Source organism: Mesoplodon bidens (assembly GCF_964165515.1).
Source record: "Mesoplodon bidens genome assembly, chromosome: 19".
Taxonomy (NCBI): Eukaryota; Metazoa; Chordata; class Mammalia; order Artiodactyla; family Ziphiidae; genus Mesoplodon; species Mesoplodon bidens.
In genome coordinates this window covers 49,968,365-49,989,476 of record NC_138179.1, presented here as the reverse complement: position 1 = coordinate 49,989,476, position 21,112 = coordinate 49,968,365, and the positions used below count along the sequence as shown (strand labels likewise).

The following is a 21,112-nucleotide window of genomic DNA, read 5'->3' as shown; positions in this document are numbered from 1 at the left end:
TTTTTTTGTGGTACGCGGGCCTCTCACTGTTGTGGCCTCTCCCGTTGCGGAGCACAGGCTCCGGACGCGCAGGCTCAGTGGCCATGGCTCACGGGCCCAGCCGCTCCGCGGCATGTGGGATCTTCCCGGACCGGGGCACGAACCCGTGTCCCCTGCATCGGCAGGCGGACTCTCAACCACTGCGCCACCAGGGAAGCCCCGCAACATCATTTTTAAAGGTTGCACAGCATTCCATTGTGTTGTTTTACCAGTTTCTTTATTCAATCCTTTTTTGATGGAAATTTGGGTTGTTTCAAATTTTTCACCATTTTAAATAATGCTGTGATGCACCTTCTTGTAGCTAAATCCTTGCACACGTCAGTTTTTATTTTCTTAGGATAAATTCTTAGAGGTAGAGCTGTTTTGTCAAAGGGTCTACACATTTTTAAGGTGTTTGATGATTTATTTCCGACCCTGTAAGGGACACCACCGTGGGACCAAGTTGTCCAAGCCCAGGTGACATTCAGCCCAAGAGAAGAAGACTGATTGATGCCGTGTGGTGGGGTTCAGGCTGGGGGTTGGGGGAACAGGTAGAGGAGGGCAGATGAGAGAATCTACCAGGTTCTGAAGATTGTCAGGTACTGGGGAGACACTATGTGGGACCTCCCTGGAAACCAGAGGAATGTTGCTGCCCCTGCCCCATCCCCTCCTCACCACCAGCCACAGGTGCTCCAGGCAGCAAGCTTCACCAACTCCTTCCCTGCTGACCCCTGTTGGTCTTGATGCTCCAGGCAAGCTGGATGTCGGCTCGCAGAGACCCAGCCGGCTGCAGCCTGCCCTGAGCCCCGCCCACCCCCACGGTTCGGAGAGTGTCAGCCTCCCGTCCAAAGCCAGACCTTGGCGCCCCACCAGGTGTCCAGCCTCCTTGCCTCCACCTCCTCCCAACCTTGGAAGAAGACCGTCCACGAGAGGCTTGGGGGAGGTGGGTGTTGGACTGGATCTTGTGATGATTCACATGCCACCGGAGGGGAGAAAGGGGCTGGAGGATGAATGGATTGCAAACCAAAGGGAGGGGCCAAGGAGATGAGCTTTAGTGCCTTGATCCGCCCGCGTCAGTCTCTTCAACATCTGCAGTGCGTGGGGTTGAGCGATCCCACCGGGGGGTTGGGGGGTAGGACTGGGAGGCTGGCTGACGTTAGCTTCCCGCCTGCTGGGTCGGCCAGAGCAGTTCATGAATGACTCACCTCATTGTCAGGCTGATTCACTGCTCGCCTGGGGACTTGCGGGGGGTGGAAGGGGGAGCTGGCTGGGGGGAGGCGGTAGCAGCCCCCTCTGTACGTCTCACACGCGCGCACACGCGCATACACGCGCGGGCGGGGCTCCAGCGGGTCTATTTCCCTGCTGGGGTCGGGACGCGATGGATGGGTTTTCATGATAAGAGGGAGGGGGAAGCACATCACTTGGTCATTGGAGAATAAGTTTGAGGTTTCTGTCAATAGTCTACCTGTGACTATTTACATTTAAATTAATTAAAATTAAATCCAATTAAAGCTTCAGTTCCTCAGTCTCACCAGCCACACTTTAAGTGTTCAATAGCCACATGTGCTCTTATTAATAGCTACTCTATTGGACAAGGCAGAAAGTTCTATGCGACAGTGCTGGTCTACACAGCCTTCACAACATAATGCCACACAAACAGACCAGCCCTTCCCCCACTCCCATACACTCAGACCCCCACCCTCGTAGGTAGCACACAACACACACTTAATTCCACACACATTCCACACACTCATTCAACATGCAACACCCACCCACCAACACAGCCACGCAAAGCTCTCAGTGTGTGTACACACTTCCAGTGTATGCCACTGTCCATACCAAGACAAACGTAAACACATAAACACACATCATCACCCTGAATTGCATACAACTGTTCATATGATCAAAATACAAATTAGGAAGAAATGCATTTGCAAATATGCTGAAATAGATACAAACTCAAGCCATGTGGTTCCCATAACAAATCTCAGCACAGGTTTGCAAACTCAAGTAAGGGGGGAAGGGAACCCACATTGTTTAGCCCCCGCCAATGTGCCAGGCATGGAGTTAGCCATTTCAATGCATTAATTCCTTTAATCTCACAGCAACCCTGTGAGGAAGATGCATTATTCCATTTTCATAGAGGGGACAACTAAGGTTCAGAGAGGGAAAGCAACTTAGTCAAGGTCACACAGCCAGTTAGCAGCAGGGTCAAATATGAACCAACATTTGCCTAACTCCACAGGCAGTGCGGCATGCTGTCTCCAAACACACACACACATACACACACATACACACACACCACACCACACACACACAAATACAGGTGTTCTCTCTCTTGTGTCTAAGAAGCTGAGGCTCCTCTTCCAATAAGTACAGGTACTATACAGGGAAATGAGCATGGAGTTACCTAGACTCCTTTGCACTCCCTTCTGACAAAGGGCATTAGGTCATTCAACAAATGCTTACTGAATGTCTTCTGTGTGCCAGGTCTTATGCCAAGTGCTGGCTCACAAAAGTGAAACCCTATGGTCAATTGCCCTGAAAGAGTTCAAAGGCCAGCAGGGAGGTGTCAGGGAAATTTGAAGGCAATACAGGGCATACAAGGGAACTAAGCTATCATGGAGGTAGCGCCCAAGTGCAGAGAACCAAGAAGGAAACCTGGGTCTGCCTGGGGCAGTCAAGGAAGGCTTCTTGGAGGAGGCAGCATGTGACATGAGGCATGAAGAATGAGTGGGGTGGAGAGGGATTGGTATTGATTGGGATATTGGTTGAGAGATGAGATAGAGCAGGGAATCAGATGCCAGGGCATTGCAGTCCCTGGGGGTTTTATATGTCATCCTCAGGTGACTGGGAGGGATTGAAGAATTTTTACGGTGGAAAAATAGTATGCCATTTGCATGTTCAAAGAGTGGGCAGAAAGGAGGAGAGCTTGGACTAGGGAGACCATGCAGGAGGCTATGGCGATAGTCCAGGCAGGAGATGGTGAGGTCTGATGTAGAGTGTAAGGCATCCAGACAAGATAAGGGATGGAGGGAGATGAGGGGTTAGGGTGTATCCTGGTCCTGAGACAGTGCAAGGCAAAGCCTTCTCACCCATGAAAATGTAATAAAAGCCAAGATTTTCTTTCAGAACAAGGCATATGTGCATAGGCACATGATGTTTTGGGCAATTATAAGGGATTCATATTCCTTGAATCCCCAGGTTAAGAACCTAGTTCGTTGGAATTCTAAAAGGCAAAACAACATAGTGGGGACTTCCCTGGTGGTCCAGTGGTAAAGAATCCGCCTTCCAGTGCAGGGGATGCGGGTTCATCTCTGGTCGGGAAATAAGATCCCACATGCCTCAGGGCAACTTGGCCCATGCACAGCAACTACTGAGCCCGTGTGCTCTAGAGCCTGTGGGTCACAACTAGAGAGAAGCCCCTGCACGGCAACAAAAGATTGCACATGCTGCAGCAAAGATCCCGCATGCTGCAACTAAGATCCAGTGCAGCCAAACAAATAAATAAAAATAAAATCAGGGGCTTCCCTGATGGAGCAGTGGTTAAGAATCCGCCTGCCAATGCAGGGGACACAGGTTCGAGCCCTGGTCCAGGAAGATCCTACATACTGCGGAGCAACTAAGCCTGTGTGCCACAACTACTGAGCCTGCACTCTAGAGCCCACGAGCCACAACTACTGAGCCCACATGCCACGACTACTGAAGCCCACGCGCCTAGACCCCATGCTCCACAACAAGAGAAGCCACTGCAATGAGAAGCCCGCACACCGCAACGAAGAGTAGCCCCCGCTCGCCACAACTAGAGAAAGCCCGCGGGCAGCAACGAAGACCCAACGCAGCCAAAAATAAATAAATTAAAATAAATAAATAAATAAATAAAATTGGAAGATGGAAATTACGGTGTGAGTAGGAGTTGATATTATTCCTTTTGGCTTTTTGGGCTCTGTGGTGTCCCTTCAACTGGAGCTGACAGAGCCCAGATCCACAGGGAGCTCTGTAACTGAGTCTCTAGGACTATCGAAAGTTGGGCACAGGGTGAGCTGTGCCTGGGATTCCTGGGAGGAGAGGGGGTCTGTAAATGGGAGGGTTGGGGTTTTGTCCTCTAGCTCAGAAGCACAGAGACCTTGAAGGAATTCCTAACCTGAATGAGAATTAAGAGGTCCAGGTTTCCCCTCTCATCACCATTCTGGCCTCCATTCTGACATATGACAGGTTAGTTGGTCCACACGGAGTAATGATGGAAGCCATAGGCTGCCCAGAGATCAGGCCAGACCAAGCAGGATACCCTAGGGAAGATCCATGGCTGGTTCAGATCAGATTGTTAAGAACTCAAGTCAGCTACCTTCCTCCTGCCTTTTGAGTCCTCAAAACTATGCAACCCTTATGTCTTTGACTACCTCTCTTGTGACAAGCAAAAAGGGAAACTGAGGTTGGGCTGAATCAGTAACCACAGTAGGCTTTAGTGATAAGAGCTGGCCTTCCCAGATCTCTGGGCCCCTGCCCATCTGTCTGCACAGCTCTCCTGGACTCTATCTTTTGATCTGTATCTCCCTGACTTGTTCATATTTTATTTATTTATTTTATATATTTTTTGGCCACCGCACGGCTTGTGGGATCTTAGCTCCTGAACCAGGGACTGAACCCATGCCCATGGCAGTGAAAGCACATAGTCCTAACCACTGGACGGCCAGGGAATTCCCTCCCTGACTTGTTCATGAACTTGAGAGCACGAGGAGTCATTCATTTCTTTATCTCCAGTGTCAAGCACTGTGCCTGTTAAATAGTAGTCACTGTGTCATTCATTCAATAACTCTATGGGTCATTGTTCTAAGTGCTGGGATACAAAGTTGAACAAGCCAGACAAGGTCCCTACCCTCATGGAGCTCATATTCTAGTGAGGAAGACAGACAGTAAAGATGTAAATCATGGGACTTCCCTGGTGGTCCAGTGGTTAAGAATCTGCCCTGCAATGCACGGGACGCCGGTTCTATCCCTAGTTGGGGAATTAAGATCCCACATGCCGCGGGGCAACTAAGCTTGTGCACGGCAACTACTGAGCCTGCGCCACAACTAGAGAGAGAAGCCTGTGCGACGCAATGAAGAGCCCATTGCACCACAACGAAAGATCCGGGGTGCTGCAACTAAGACCCAGTGCAGCCAAAAATGAATAAATAAGTATTTGGGGGCTTCCCTGGTGGCGCAGTGGTTGAGAGTCCACCTGCCGATGCAGGGGATGCGGGTTCGTGCCCCGGTCCAGGAAGATCCCACATACCGCGGAGCGGCTGGGCCCTTGAGCCATGGCCGCTGAGCCTGCGCGTCCAGAGCCTGTGCTCCGCAACGGGAGAGGCCACAGAAGTGAGAGGCCCAAGTACCGCAAAAATAAATAAATAAATAAATAAATATTTTTTAAAAGATGTAAACCATGACAATTATAAATAATGAAAAATGCAATGAAGGAAATTAAGCGTTGTGATGGGGGGAGGGATGTTACTTGAGAGATAAGGTGACAAGGAAGATCTGAGATCTAAGCTGAAACATGAAGGATGAAAAGAGCCCGACGGAGAATACCTTGCTTAATATACGCGTGGCAAGAATAGATGGATGGACGGATGGAGAGATGAACAGACAGACAAACCAACAGTGTAGATTCTGGTGTGAATGAGAGTCACGCTGTAGTACTCAGTCCCTAGTATGCTTAACACAAGAGAGGGGGGTGGGCAGGATGGGATGCAATGGGCTCCAAATTCCCAACCTTGCTCTCACCTGAGAGCGCATTGAACAAGCGGATTGGGCCCTAGGGGCCGCTGGGGGGCGACCGAGAGCTTATCCGTTTCCCTTTAAGGCCGGGGCGGAAGACTGCGGTGAAGGGCCTTTGTGTCGGCGGGATAGAAATAGACCTGCCCCTTTAAGAGGGCGGAGACGCTGAGTGGCGGCGGCTTCGAAAGCGGCCTAGGACGCCAGCGGTCAGCTTCCCGACCACCCACCTTCGGCCGCCATCTGGGTTGCAAAGACGCCTCTCTCCGAGCTCGCACCAGAGACTCTGTCGCCCGGACTCTGACACTGCCACCTTGGCCCCGGTGACCCCTAGAGTCGGGAGACTACCGGCCGTCGCCATGGTAATGCCCTGCATGGGACCACCCGGCCGCCCGGTCTCCAGGCCGCTAGGACCTGCCTTCCGGGTTCCAGCCCCTCCCCCGTGCGAGCTGCAGGGCCGGGTTAGGGTTTAGGGGAGAGCTTGGTGGGGTCGGGAGGCCTGGGCCCTAGTCAGGACTCGACATGGACACGCCCGGACCCCCAGGGAAGGTCTCTCCACTCACCTCCCTCTGGGGCCTCAGTTTCCTGCCTCTTGCCTTCCTTTTTTTTTTTTTTAATTAATTTATTTATTTATTTTTGGCTGTGTTCGGTCTTCATTGCTGCGCGGGCTTATCTCTAGTTGCATCCAGCGGGGGCTACTCTATGTTGCGGTGAGCAGGCTTCTCATTGCGGTGGCTTCTGTTGTTGAGGAGCACGGGCTCTAGGCGCGCAGGCTTCAGTAGTTGCTCCGCAGCATGTGGCATCTTCCCGGACCAGGGCTCGAACCCGTATCCCCTGCATTGGCAGGCGGATTCTTAACCACTGCGCCACCAGGAAAGCCTCCACTTCATCTTGGAGGACTCCTGTTCATCCTAACCGGTGTGCTCAAACGTCACGCTTCTTGGGCCCTCCTCCCCCTAACCCTTCCAGCCTGATCCTTGACATTCCGGGATAGGTCTCCCTAACTATAGCTCTTGCTGCTCTGGCGTCTGAGTTTAGGCACAGCCCTTGACTCTAGGAGTGACACACTTTGTTGGTTTTTTTTTTTTGCGGTACGTAGGCCTCTCACCGCCGTGGCCTCTCACTTTGCGGAGCACAGGCTCCGGATGCGCAGGCCCAGCGGCCATGGCCCACAGGTCCAGCCGCTCCGCGGCATGCGGGATCCTCCCGGACCAGGGCACGAACCCGCGCCCCCTGCATCGGCAGGCGGACTCCCAACCACTGCGCCACCAGGGAAGCCCAGAGTGGCACACTTTTAATGTTGACCACAGCAGCCCTGCTGCCCAGAAAGAAGGAACTGAACTGTGGACTGGGAGGCACCCCACCCTCCTGGGACCCTAGCTTTTGGGTATTGGATTAGATACAAACCACTGGCTTGACTTTCAGAATCAAGGCCACTAGGCTGGGCATGCTTGGATTTATGGGAGTGTCCCTTATGTTTGACAAAGTTTCCAAACGCCAAACCTTTGGGGTGTTGCAAAATCCTTAGGCCCACTGCACAGTGCTGGGTCTAAAGAATGACCAGGCTCCCGTGGGCAGTCTTCTCTTTGCTTCCTCCCTCTTATTACAAGATTATGCAGGGCTTCCCTGATGGTGCAGTGGTTAGGAATCCGCCTGCCAATGCAGGGGACACAGGTTCGAGCCCTGGTCTGGTAAGATCTCACGTGCCGCGGAGCAACTAAGCCCGTGTGCCACAAATACTGAGCCCACGTGCCACAACTACTGAAGCCCGCGTGCCTGGAGCCCATGCTCCACAACAAGAGAAGCCACCACAATGAGAAACCCGCGCACTGCAACGAAGAGTAGCCCCTGCTCGCCGCAACTGGAGAAAGCCCGTGCACAGCAATGAAGACCTAACACAGGCAAAAAAAAAAAAAAAAAGATTAGTGCAAATGGACCTGAGTGAATTATTTTACAAGAAAGGATTCTAAGTCATCTAAGTCTTTAAGTAAATCCCATCTCTTCTCTCCTCATCCCTTATTCCTCCCCCCAACACTAGCAGAAAAACAAACAGAAAACAGTAAACCTGATGGTCTTGTTAGAATTGGGAAAAAGCAGAGAGAGGACAGAAGGTACTTGCAAACGGTATTTCTCCCCCAACCTCAACTGCTTTGTTTTCCTTTCAGGCATGCAGTCTGCAGAAGCTGTTTGCTGTGGAAGAGGAGTTTGAAGATGAGGTAAGGAAGTGCTGGTGAACAGAGATGGCAGAGAAGGTCTTAAGATGTAAACACCCAGGCCCAGAACCCAAGTTTCCTTTTACTTGGCATGTATATCTTTTTTTGTCTGTGAGAGGCTGAGAAATAATGAGAAATGTAAACAACCCACTTAACTGTCTTAGAAACAAATGAAAAACCAGAAAGATGAGCTGCTTAATTGTCATACCTTTAAATTATAAGGGCCCTTGCCTGGAAGCTGTGTCACGTGGATGATTGGATTCACCTTCACGATGACATACTTTTTTAAATTATAAATTTTTTTATTTATTCATTTATTTTTTGGCTGCGTTGGGTCTTCGTTGCTGCAGGCGGGCTTTCTCTAGTTGCAGCGAACGGGGGCTGCTCTTTGTTGGGGTGTGTGGGCTTCTCACTGCGGTTGCTTCTCTTTGTTGTGGAGCACAGGCTCTAGGCATGCGGGCTGCAGTAGCTGTGGCATGCGGGCTCAGTAGTGGTGGCTCGCGGGCTCTAGAGCGCAGGCTCAGTAGTTGTGGCACATGGGCTTAGTTGCTCTGCCGCATGTGGTATCTTCCTGGACCAGGGCTCGAACCCGTGTCCCCTGCATTGGCAGGTGGATTCTTAACCACTGAGCCACCAGGGAAGCCCCACGATGACGTACTTGATGTGGGAAGAAAGTTTAGGGAGAGTCAGAGACAGCACAGTTACTGGACAACAGGAGGCTCGGGGTCACCAACTGGCTACCTGAGCCAGGGCAAAGTACTGCATTTTGTGGCCTTCCATTTTCTCTCCTATGACATGATGGCTGTTCTCCTGCCATAAACATTCTTCCCTTCCTCCTCTCTCCTCAGAAGATGACACGTTAGACTAGATCTGAAGCTGGCATGTTAGAATCACCTCTGCTGAGGCCCTACCACACACCAGTTACATCAGAATTTCTGGGAATGGGCCCAGGCGGGGGTATTTCTAATCTCTGGGTGCAGCCAGAGACCACTGAAGTAGTGATCTGCACAGCTGTCTTCCCACTCAGATCTAACAGATATAGTTTCATCTAGGAGGCCCAAAATTGCTATCTCAAATCCTTTTCAGAAAGAAACAGGATTTAAGTGAGTAAATCTCCAAAAGGTAAATTAAATTGCTTAAGAATACAGCACCAGGGACTTCCCTGGGGGTGCAGTGGTTAAGAACCCACCTGCTAATGCAGGGGACACGGGTTCCATCCCTGGTCCAGGAAGATCCCACATGCCGCAGAGCAACTAAGCCTGTGCGCCACAGCTACTGAGCCTGCTCTCCGGAGCCCACGAGCCACAACTGCTGAGCCTGCGTGCCACAAATACTGAAGCTCATGTGCCTAAAGCCCGAGCTCCGCAACAAGAGAAACTACTGCAATGAGAAGCCCGCGCACTGCAACGAAGAGTAGCCCCTGCTCGATGCAACCAGAGAAAGCCCGTGTGCAGCAACGAAGACTGAACCCAGCCAAATAAATAAGTAAATAAGAATACAACACCAACAGCCAGGTTGGCCTCCTGACTCCAGTCTAATGTACATGGAAGCTATTAAACTACATTTATAGAATAGAGTTGCTCTAGTTTATCAATGACAAGCCATTCAAATCTACTTTTTTGTCTCCCAGTGATTTGCTTTAAAAATCACGTTTAGAATTTGTCCGGCTGCCTAACTGGTGCCTAGTGAGATGGTGAATGCTGCACCAGGGACCCTTCTGGCAGCCACAGTCCCACGCTTCCCTTCCTTTGAGGCTTTTGGAACCCGAGGTTTGAAGGGAAAAACAGACCTTCCTCAGACCTCTTAAAATTCCATCTCTGGCTTGTCTCATTCATTGAGGCCCCAAGACATAGTGACAAAGGCACTTATGGGTTCCAGTCCTGGTTCTGTGAAGTTACTTAACCTCTCTGAGTCTCCGTTTCTGTATCCATAAAACAGGGACAATAATAGTACCTATTCATAGGGTCATCATGAGAACTCATGGAGAGAATTCTGGTAAAATGTTTACATGGTACCTGGCACCCGGTGAGGTTTTTCAAATGTTAGGTGTTTTGTTATCACTTGGGGACTTGATTTTTGTTTTTACAAATAATTCAAAACTGCCAGCTTTGTCAAGGAGATATGCGTCCTTGTCTTTGTCTTTCAGCTTTGGAGATGTGTAATTACGGACTGAAAAAAATGACCCTCCTGGGTCTTACCAGGCCATGGTAGGACTGCTAGGCTAGTAATGGAATTAAGAGTGAAGAACTCTGACAGCTCAAGTTTCTGTTCCATGACCAGTCCCTGTCCCCCTTCCCAAGACAGATGACATCATGTCTGAGAGTGAGCTCTTCAGCGGAAAAGGGCTCCACCAACTCCCAGGGTCATCAGGATTTTATTGCTGCTGTAATTACAATATTATTATTACTAAGTCCTAAAGTAGTCCTGTTAAGAGTATGCTACTCTCCTGATAATACACGAAGCAAGAAAGATCCTTTCTCTAGCCTGGACAGTCCAGTGCAGCAGCGGGGGGTAGGGATGGAGGGGGCCTTCCTGTCAGTTAAATCAGCAGTTCTGACACCTTCGGAGCAGGTCTGTTGCTCTTGAAGGTGTCAATCTCACCTTGCTTCCCAACCGGAATCCATACTTAATTTACCTTGCCTGAAAAGCTATATTTAACTTCTGTCTATTTTGCAGGCTCCAAGGACTCTCTGGCTTATTGAAGACTAAGCATGTGCATGTGCGTGTGTGTGTGCATGCATGTGTGTGTGTGTGTGTGTGTGTGTGGTGGGGGTGAGGAGTGGGTGGAGGACAGGCAGCAGGACCAGATGGTTAGATGCCTGGTGCACAGGCTCGACACCACAAAGCTAATTTCCTTGAGATGTGTGTGTGACCTTGGATGATTTGTTTGACTCCTGGGTGACCTGGTTCCTTTGCTTCTCCTACTGCTCCCCCAACTGCCGCCACCACCCCTCCCCACCCCCCACCTGACACTGAAGAAAGAGAGAAGCTACCTGAAGACTTAGCCTTAGAATGCGTCTGGTAGAAGCCTCGTTATGGGCTCCTGGGCAAGGTCAAAGGTGGTGAGAGAGTCCACCACTGCCTTTCACACCTTGGTTTCTTGTTTGCGAGTATCTGCACACACAGACACACCACGTGCCCTAAACAGTAAAAGCAGAGTGTTTCTTGATTTCCAGATGCCAAGACCCGCTGTCTCTGCTTCTTTGTAGGATTTCTTGTCGGCTGTGGAGGATGCAGAGAACCAGTTTGCTGGCTCACGGCCTGTAAATGCTGGGTGCCTGAGACCTGTCTCTTCCCGGCCACAGGAGGCCCAGCTACTGCCATGCCCCACTGCTCCTTCAGAGGCTGCGGGCCTGCCAGCCCTGGGACTCCGCCTTTCTACCTCCAGCATGCCCAGGGCCGTTGGAGGTCCACCTTCCACAGGAACAGCTCCCCTAAGGCCTGTCTCAACATCCAGCAGCTGGACTGGCAATCGGGGAAGAGTGACACTGACAGAAGCGCTCAGTGAGACCCCAGTGAGACCCCAGTCCTCAGTCTCCCATCCCCAGCTCACCTTCAAGAGCAAACAGCAGGTGATTGGTGGCTTTGAGGGGCCTGAACAAGATGAATTTGATAAGGTCCTGGCAAGCATGGAGCTGGAGGGCCCCGTCATGGAACTGGAACTTGGAGTTAGCGGTGAGGCCACAGGAATCCTGCCCACCTGGCGGCGGGAGGACTCAACCTTGGCTAAAAAGGCCTGGGCAGCTGATCTGAGCAGACCTTGCCCAAAGGGGCCCATGCCTGCAACCCACATAACTGGTGTCCCGTCAGCCCGGGATGTGCCCCCGGATCCTGTTGTCCGCGGTGGGACTCCACAGTCCCACTTGAGGCCTGGTGCCACGGGTAACCTTCCTGTCCCAACTGCCGCAATGGTTCGCGGTCAGCAGCCCCATTGGGAAGTCTCTCCCGGTGGTCCCCCTCCTCAAGCACCCCAGCCTCTCCAAGCTGCTGGCAGGCTCATTCAGAGCAGCCCTCAAAATCATTTCCCTGGTCAGCCATTCCAGTCTCCAAATGCCTGCTTAGCTGGCAAACCTCATTTTCTTACACCACGAACTCCCAACTCAAGCTGTGCTACTCCCTCGAGGACTATCTCTGGATTATTTCCTCGGGGGCCCTTCCAGCCCCGAGCTCCAGCATCTTCTGTCGAGTCTCCTGTCAGCACCCTGAAGGGCCCCCGTCCTTCCCCAGTCCCTCAAGCCGCTCTGCAGACGCCCATCGTCACGAACCACCTGGTGCGGCTCGTCACTGCTGCCAACCGGACACCCCAGCAGCCCACTTGCACCTCCACCCGTGCCAAAACGCGCCGCTTCCCCGGCCCAGCTGGGCTCCTGCCTCACCAGGTGAGTGACAGCTTCTCTCTGGCCAGAGCCGGAGCTCCCCAGGCTGCTGTGGGCCCAGGAGAGCAGCAGAGTCCCAGAGGATCTTCACGCCCCCCCAGGAAGGAGAGGAAGGAAGTGCAGAGAGGGAGCGTTTCCAAAGCTGTGGAGGAAGTCAGAAGAAGTGGGAAGAATTGAATGCTCGAAAACCCACGTGTGAGATGCTTAAGGCTTGAGAATGTCACAATTTCCATACATTCGTTGAACATCTACTGTTTCCTAGCACCAGGGCAGGAAGATTCATTCATTTATATTTGCTAAGGACTGGTATGTGTTGGGCATTTTGCTTGGACCTGAGAATACAGAGATTAACATAGAAATAATTCCCGTCCTAAGGAGCTCCCAGGAGAGTGGAAGAAGCAGATACAAACAAACGATTACACATAAAAGGCACAGGGAGAGTAGAGGTCATTCCCTGGGTGCTGGGGAGACTCTAGGCTCCTTGGGCTTGCTGCGTGGGCTCTGGAGGGATGAGTAGGAGGTTTACGGAGGGTGTGTCGGAAGGCTGTGTCCTGGAGGGCATTTCAGCAGTGGAAAGACGGGAGAGCGTGTGCAAAGGCACAGATGCTCTGGGAGATCCACAGAATCACTCATAGCTGGTGTGGGGTCAACGTGGGGCAGTTGGGGCTGAGCTGCGTGTGTAGATTTCGGCAGCAGTGGAGAGACAGGGTCCATCAAACTACTCTTGGATCAGATCCCAGATAATTGGACTCTGAGGATCTGGTCTGGTTGTGATAGGTTACCCCCTTTCCTCACATTTGAAGGGTGTTTGAAACGATTCCTACCTGTTAACTTGCTCTTCCCTGGCACTTTTAAGAGAAATCCAAGGAGATCATGTACATTCCTCCTGGGATGGATCTCTGTAGGGAAGGATGAGGTCCCTGAGCAGGGGTTTGGGGAAAGCTGCCTTTTACTCATCTCAGGCCTCTCTATTCGTCATCGCCCCCTTCAGGAAGCCCTGGGGTTTGTTCCTGGGCCAGCTCTAGCTTCCTCACACTCCCAAACCGATCCCCAAAGCATCTTTTTTTTTTTTTTTTTTTTTTTTTTTTAAGCTAATTGGGCCTCTCACTGTTGTGGCCTCTCCCGTTGCGGAGCACAGGTTCCGGACGCGCAGGCTCAGTGGCCATGGCTCATGGGCCCAGCCGCTCTGCAGCATGTGGGATCTTCCCGGACCAGGGCACGAACCTGTGTCCCCTGCATCGGCAGGCGGACTCTCAACCACTGCGCCACCAGGGAAGCCCCCCAAAGCATCTTTTTTGAGCTGCCAACTAGGCTCCTGAGACTTCGTTCGGAGAGATGTACTATGTGTTAATTGTCCCTGATAGTTTCCTGAACTCATTATGTAACCCAGACAAGAAGCTGTACTTGTAAATAACAGCTGCTGAGCTTGCTCTTGCCTTCTCCTCCTCTCTCCCCTTGTAGCACAGTGGGAAAAATCTGGACGACATCATGGTTTCCACGCCCCAGACTCCGACTCATGGTGCTCTGGCTAAATTCCGGGCAGAGGTAACTAATTCCATGCAAATGTTAACTTCCTGGGGATCATTTAAGAGTGAGGGACATCCCTACATGTTTCAGTAGCTGAGAATCAGAGTCTGTGCTGCTCGGCCTGTTCCCTGGGGTCACACACCACAGGGCATATGGGGAGGTGGCAATTTTCCTGGCATAAGGTGAAGCCTATCCTGATGCCAGAGGGGTGTGTACCGATACCATGAGCCCAGCTTTCTTTCCCAGCTAAGAAAGAAAGGCCCAGCTAACTCCATCTTCCCTCAGAGGAGGAGAGTGTAATAGCTGTCGAAATTGTATCTCAGGAACCCTGCCTTTCAGGTTTCTGGGAATCAAGCTGGGAAGGATCTGGCTTCATCTTGCCTCTGGTGGGTTCCCTCTTGGTGGGTGAGACCCAGCCTCCCTCCTCCCTGGGATTCTGGTTGGCCTGCTCCGCTCCCAGACCCACTTTTGCTTTTAATTCTCTCTAGAAGTTCTTCTCTTTGCTGTAGCTCTGCAGATCCACCAGTCCATTTCAGCTCCAAAGCAATAAATACTCACCTGGATTCAAAGCATTTTTTAATATAAGAAGGTGAATAGTTAAAGCCAGAGGCACCCCAAATAAAATATAATTGGTTTCAAAATTGCCTGGAAGCCTATAGATGTATGTGGGGGCTCCCTAGCCCTAAGACTTTGCAAGTCCATTGTAAGAGACAAGCATAGATAGCCTTTTGCATTAATGGAATTAAAATCAGGGCCTGATTTAAAGTAAACAAATACCTCAGTGAAAGTACCTTTGTTAGTGTACCTTTGCTATTGCTTCTCAGTGGAAGATGTGATATGCCACAAGGTTTCACACACCATTTTCTGAACTTGGAGATACATAAAGGGAGAGAGTGTGGCCACCGTGCTGCAGGGAATTCGCCCTTGCTCTCCCACCCCTCCATCCCAGCTCAGTCAAGGCCTCGAGCAAAGCGGACCCGTTAATGCAGGCTCCCCTTGTGCTCTGTTGTGCCAGATTGTTACTAGTTCCCAGGCATCGGTGGAGGAGGACTTTGGACGAGGGCCCTGGCTGACCATGAAATCGGCTCTGGGCCTGGATGAGAGAGACCCTACCTGTTTCCTCTGTACCTACAGCATCATCATGGTGCTGCGGAAGGTAAGGGTCCTGGGTGCTGAGACCCAAAGGGAAGACCATTTTTATCCCTTTCACCAACCTCCTGCCCTGCTCCACCTTAGGAAAGGGGCTCTCTGTTTGCTCCCTGCTACCCCAGGCCTGTCTCTGAGTGGCAACACGAAGCCCCTTTGGTCGTATCTTCCACTCACCTGCCTTTTCACAGTATCTGGCATAGGTGGAGGTGGGTTATGGGCATGTCTCTGCACATCTGGGCCCTGAATGGGGTAAGGTAAACACACTGCTACCCCTAGAGCTCCCCAGAGGTCAAAGGTCACGTGCAGACTCATGTTAGTCCATGTGCTGACGTATTCCTGCCTGTGGCCTGTGTGACGGAGCTCTATATGAATACATACACATAAACACACAAAAGAAAGGAGGCAGGGGAGACGAACGAAAGGCCCGCCAGCTTCGGGTCTGCCAGAGGGAGGTGGGATGAGCCCTTTAGGCTGCCCCTGTGCCCTCTGAAAAGGAAGATCATCACCACACCAGTGGTCTGCCCCCACTCCCTGCGTGGCCCTGGCACACTTGGGAGCCTTACAGGTGGGACGTGGCTGGCTCAGCAAATGCCTCTCCTTGTAACCAGGCAGCCCTGAAGCAGCTGCCCAGGAACAAAGTCCCCAACATGGCAGTGATGATCAAGTCCCTGACTCGGAGCACAGTGGACGCCAGTGCGGTTTTCAAGGACCCCACGGGTGAGGAGTTAAGTCCTGGGAGTGTCTGACGAGTGGCCGCATTGAGGTCAGGAGGTGAGGAGGAGCCACCCTCTCCATTTGCAGCTAGGAAAATTGAGGCAGTCTACAACCCCCTTCCCAGCCAGGGCCCAAACCAGTCGCTGTGCTGCCCTTGACCCTGATACTGACGGGCGGTGTGGTGTTTGCAGGAGAGATGCAGGGCACGGTGCACAGGTTGCTGCTGGAGACACGCCAGAATGAGCTGAAGCCTGGCTCAGTGCTGCTGCTAAAGCAGGTACGGGAGCTCCAGGTGGGGACCTGCTCTCCCGCCTCCTGCCCTGGAGAAAGCCCGGGGGTTGTCTCTCTGGCTCCCTGTCCTCCCAGGGCCCAGGCAGAGAGTGGCTGCCCTAGTGGAAGACCCTGGCTCACTGGAGCCGAGTAAAGGCCTGACTGCCATCCTTCAGGGGGCAGATGGGGGTGGGGGTCGTGCTGTGAGGGGCCGAGGATGGGGTACGCGGTTCTACTCTGGCAGCAGGGCTGCGGCAGGAGTGATTTCTGTGACCCTGGTGCAGAGGCTAGCAAGGGTGAGGCGGGTGGGACTGGGTGGCCGTCCGGCAGCACCTGGCGGGCGCTCTGTCAGGACACTGGACACCTTCCCCCCCTTTCTCTACTCCAGATCGGAGTGTTCTCTCCTTCCCTCCGAAATCACTACCTCAACGTGACACCCAACAACCTGGTCCACGTTTATAGCCCTGATTCTGGGGATGGGAACTTCCTCAAGCCATCTCAGCCCTTCCCCAAGGTAAGAGGAGCAAGATGGAGTGGGGATGGGTAGAGCCGCTTTCCGCCTGGGTCTTCTGATCTCTTCCCCTCCTCTATCCTGGGGAGCAGGGATGTGAAGTGGACAGTTGCCCTGAGGTGAAAAGATGCCCTTTGGGGACAGGGCCATCTCCTCCTGTCCCTGGTCCAGCCACCTGCCAGATGGCACAGTAACAGGACCTAGAGGAGCAGCTGGCTTCTGGGTGGATCCCTGAGTGTCTGATGGCAGACCTGAACGTCGGAGAGCGTGGGAGTCACTTGAGAACTAACCGAGTTGAGGGTCCACGATGGGGTGGGGCCCTCAGTGAGTGGCTGAGGGCTGGATTTGCTGCAGGTGGCAGTGCAGAGAGCAGCCAGCTACAGGTGGTCTCAGGTGAGCCAGCACTTGCTCTGCATCTTCCCTCCTGGTTCCCACCTCTGCTAGGTGAGGGGGCGCCGGCCCAGAACTCCTTTGGGAACCAAGGGAGGCTGGGTCCCAGGCAGCTCCACTCCAGGGTGAGTGTGCAGGGCCCGGCCTTGACTTGGCACACACTGTCCCGTCTGTGGCCACCCCCACCTTCCTGGGATCCTGGGTTGTCGTCATGACCTGGCCTGGGGGTCAGGAGACCTAGGTCATGGCCCTGCTCTGCTGGAAATTTGTAACACGACCTTGGGCAAGTCCTGTCCCCTCCCCTGCTGTTGCTTTGTCTATAAAATGAGTGGGTTAGACTCGATGACATCTAGTCAAGTTACATGTTCTAACTTGCTGCTTCTCATCTTTCTCCCTAACCTTCTTCATTCTCTTAATATCACCCCACTTCTAAAAAAAGCATCTTGATTTCCTTTTTTTTTTTTAATTATTTTTTTGGCTGCGTTGGATCTTCGTTGCTGCACGTGGCTTTCTCTAGTTGCGGCGAGCGGGGACTACTCTTCACTGCAGCGCGCAGGCTTCTCATTGCAGTGGCTTCTAGTTGCGGAGCGCGGGCTCTAGGGCGCACGGGCTTCAGTAGTTGCAGCGCGTGGGCTCAGTAGTTGTGGCTCGCAGGCTCAGTAGTCGTGACGCACGGGCTTAGTTGCTCCATGGCATGTGGGGTCTTCCCAGACCGGGGCTTGAACCTGTGTCCCCTGCATTGGCAGGTGGATTCTTAACCACTGTGCCACCAGCGAAGTCCCATCTTGATTTCCTTTTAAATTTCAAGTCACCCCAGGTATTCCCTGGTGGTCCAGTGGTTAGGACTCTGTGCTTCCACTGCAGGGGGCACGGGTTCGATCCCTGGTCAGGGAACTAAGATCCCGCTCACTGCAAGGTGCGGCCAAAAAAAAAAAAAAAAAATTTCAAGTCATCCATACTTGTTGAAGAAAATTGAAATGGTACAGAATAAAGCAATGTGAAACTGACCCTCTCCACTTCCATTCCCTAGGGCTAACCATGGTTAACAGCTTTAATTACTAATTTTAATTACCTGTTCATATATTAGCTAGTTTGGGGATTGTTAACAGCTCATTTTTAATTCCAGGCTAACTCCTCAGCATAATTCTGAATGGCGTCTTCACTCTCTGCTCCAGTTATAGAGATTCCTTAAAACATCAGATACCAGCAGAATTAGAAAAGAAAATCAGCCCAAAGTTTTCTGTTTCTCTTTTATTTTTTTAACTGTCTGCTGTTTGGGGTGTTTGGCGTTTCAGCCCCCTCCCCACAGCATGGGCCTGGGTGACTGGCCGCTGCCACATTCCTCTCTCCTGTCTTTCCTGAGCCCCCACCTGTTCCTTTGAGGTTGTTTGGGCAGAACTGTCCAGAGGGATTTCAGGGGCACAGGTGTTGGTGACCAGGTCCTCTGTCCCCAGGATCCAGGAAGCGTCCGTGAAAGCCTCCAGCATGAGCCCGAGAAGCCTGGGAAAGGCCTCCGAATAGCACAGAACCCAGAGGCAGGGGCATCACCTGAGAAAGAACTCCCAGAAGCAGGTAAGGCCGTCAGCCCACCCAGGAGCAAAAGAGGTTCTCCTTCTGTTCCCTCTTGAATAGCTCAGCCAGATTGTTCTGGCTGCATCTTGTTCCTCCTTCTGTGAATCTTTGGGTCTTACAGAATCTTAACAGAAATCAAATGTGGTGTGTTCTCTGGCAAGGCTGCAGGCCACAAACTAATTCACGCAAAGAATGTGAACCGAAGCTCCCCAGTTTCCAGGCCATGTGCTGTTAGCCACAGGGGGAGATAGACTGGCACCATCCTTGAGTCTTCTGTGGGCTGATGGCCAGACCTCAGAGGCAGATTTCCCCATAGTGACTAAGCTCCAAGACCCTCCAGGTGGTGCTGAGGGGTCAGACATCCATGTGGTTAGGGTGGGACCAGGATACAGACCTGAGAGGCCCAAATACAGACCTTTTAGGGCAGGGCCAACTTGTTCCTCTGGAGGGAGCCTTACCCAGGTGAAGCTAAACACAGTCCAGGTCTGGTCCTTAGCTCTTTGATTCCATAAATTCAACCCTGTTTGGCCCCAAAGCTCGTGGGATTATGAATAGGTGTCTCAACGTTAACCAGATTCACAGTAGACCAATGGATAAACCACAAAGCCCATTTCTTTATATTGTATGAAATAGCATCTACCCTGTATGCTGGAATCTTCTCTAGAATCTTGCGCTGTCTCCTTGTAAGTCAGCTTGATGACAAGCCGAACCATCATCAGAAGGTTGCTGGTGGTCATAGTATAAGAGTGAGGCGAGTTGCCTGTAGAAGGTGTGGTTGGTGTCATATCTCCACTGTAGGGACAGACCTGCCAGGCAGGCAGCTGCTGGTGGTGGCCGGGCAGCGCTAGGAGACACAAATGCGGATTCCTTCTATGATTCCCATTTTCCTAGGGTCACGCTGGCTGGCTCACTCCATTTAACCTAGTGTTTCTTCCGACGGTCACAGTGTAGCTAGTGAGAGGCAGCTTTTTTCGTTAGAATCAAATTCCAGTCCTGCTTCCCTGAGTACAGTGCTGGTCTCCCTAATTGAATCTGAATGCCCCAAACTGACGTCTGTCCTTCCAGCAGCAGTGTGTATCGACTGCTCTGTGCCAGACTGGGAGCTGGCCTCTGCAGGTATCGTTTCCAGCCTGACTGACTCTAGGGCTGCCTGATCCCGTCCATTCAGCGGGCGTTTTCTAGTTGGAAGCTATGGCTCTGGTGTCAAAGGGATGCTACTTGGGGAAGTTGTTGACCTCTTTAAACCCTGTTCTCTCAGGTAAAGTGGGGATTATAACATGAACTACCACGAGATGCCCTCGAAAGGGGCCCGGTGAGACCGAAATGAAGTGATGAGTATAACGTGTGCAGCCCTGTGCTGGCACCCAGCATGCCCCCGGTACGTGTTAGCTGCCCTTGTTAGCAGTCAGAGGAGCAGTAGGGCTTACTGAGGTCAGCTCTGTTTCCAAGTTCTCAGACAGAAGCACCCCATCCAAGAACTGTAGTCGGGGACAGTTACTTTTGTCCCCTCTGCCCACAAGGCACTTTGGGGGAGGGGACGATGATGTCTCCCACTCTGCAGATGAGAAACCAGGTTAATGAAGTGTGTGATTGAACACATGTAATGACTCTTCTGGCCCTCTTTCTCCCTCTGGCCAGCGCAGAGGTTGCACTAGGGGACCTCTGAAGCCTTTCTGCTCGGGCACTGTACCTCTGGATGGAAAGAGGAGCCATGAAGGCCCTGGGGAGCCTCTTGCTTAGCAAAGTGGCCCGGGCGTTTGCCTCTGCCTTTGTTGTGTGTGGGTATGTGGGGGGCAGAGGGGAGGTGGAAGGCGGGCCGGCCTCAGGCCGGTCAGTGTGGGAGCTGGCGGTCGGGCGAGCCACCTTCCTGACAGCCCTCCCGAGGGGCGGGAGCCTTGGCTCTGAGTCACGTGGAGCCCTAATATTATCACTGTCTCCCTGACCTCTCTTTCCCCCTCCGCAGATGACCTAGATGGACTCCTGAGCGAGCTCCCTGAGGACTTCTTCCGTGGCACCAGCAGTTGGGACTTCCCCAAGGCAGGGCACCCACCATGAGCCGGCAGCCTCTCAGCACCCAGGCAAAGCTCTGGTTGTGTCTGATCACGTCCGGGGAGAGAGGAAGACCAACACAATTGGAAAACAAAGTTCCGGGACTTCTCTTGCTGCTCCCACCCTGGACACTTACCCTGAGAACACCCTCATCCCTCGGATTCTGCAGTGCCGTCACTTTGGGTCTTCCTTTGGCAACCGGAACTCTGCCCAGGATCAACTCTCCAGCTCTACTGTCCTCCAAGCCCTCGGCTGCATATTCCTTCTCCTCCTCCAACAGGGAAGGTGTGCCATTCTCCCACCTCAGCTTGAATTTAGAGGATGCTGGGCCTGGTCCCTTTACTCCCTAGTCCGCGGGCAGCTGAGGAGCTAAGAGGAGCCGCACCACAGCAGTGGCGACCTGTCCCTCTGGACAAGGAAGGAACGCTCAGACTTCCCTCTGCTTCGTCTCTTGAGGCCTGTAGCTTGCCAGCTCGCCTGTGCCCAGGGCTCCCAGGAGCGGGGGCAGGAGTATGGCTGAGGTGCCTTATTCTGAAATAAAGCAGCCGCCTGCTTCACCCACCTCC

General features: G+C 52.4%; 1 protein-coding gene across 2 annotated transcripts; it reads left to right on the top strand.

Moving 5' to 3' along the window:
* The first annotated feature begins 5,967 nt into the window (after positions 1-5,967).
* Positions 5,968-21,112, top strand: HROB (homologous recombination factor with OB-fold). Of its 2 annotated transcripts, XM_081218955.1 has the most exons (10): positions 5,968-6,137; positions 7,941-7,991; positions 11,198-12,367; positions 13,826-13,909; positions 14,907-15,047; positions 15,649-15,757; positions 15,946-16,031; positions 16,413-16,538; positions 18,380-18,497; positions 20,461-21,112. In XM_081218955.1, the coding sequence occupies exons 1-10, from the start codon at positions 6,135-6,137 to the stop codon at positions 20,550-20,552; spliced, it is 1,980 nt and encodes a 659-aa protein (XP_081075081.1). In that variant the 5' UTR covers positions 5,968-6,134; the 3' UTR covers positions 20,553-21,112. The 2 variants fall into 2 exon arrangements, 1 of the variants encoding a protein (XP_081075081.1); XR_014013980.1 differs by lacking the exons at positions 15,946-16,031; positions 20,461-21,112 and having other exon boundaries at positions 18,380-18,466.

What these genes read in the sequence shown, in the direction of transcription:
- HROB (XM_081218955.1), top strand. An exon ending in TGGCTAAATTCCGGGCAGAG is followed by an intron (nt 13,910 to 14,906) that starts GTAACTAATTCC and finishes CTGTTGTGCCAG; the next exon opens with ATTGTTACTAGTTCCCAGGC. An exon ending in GAAAGAACTCCCAGAAGCAG is followed by an intron (nt 18,498 to 20,460) that starts GTAAGGCCGTCA and finishes CCCCCTCCGCAG; the next exon opens with ATGACCTAGATGGACTCCTG.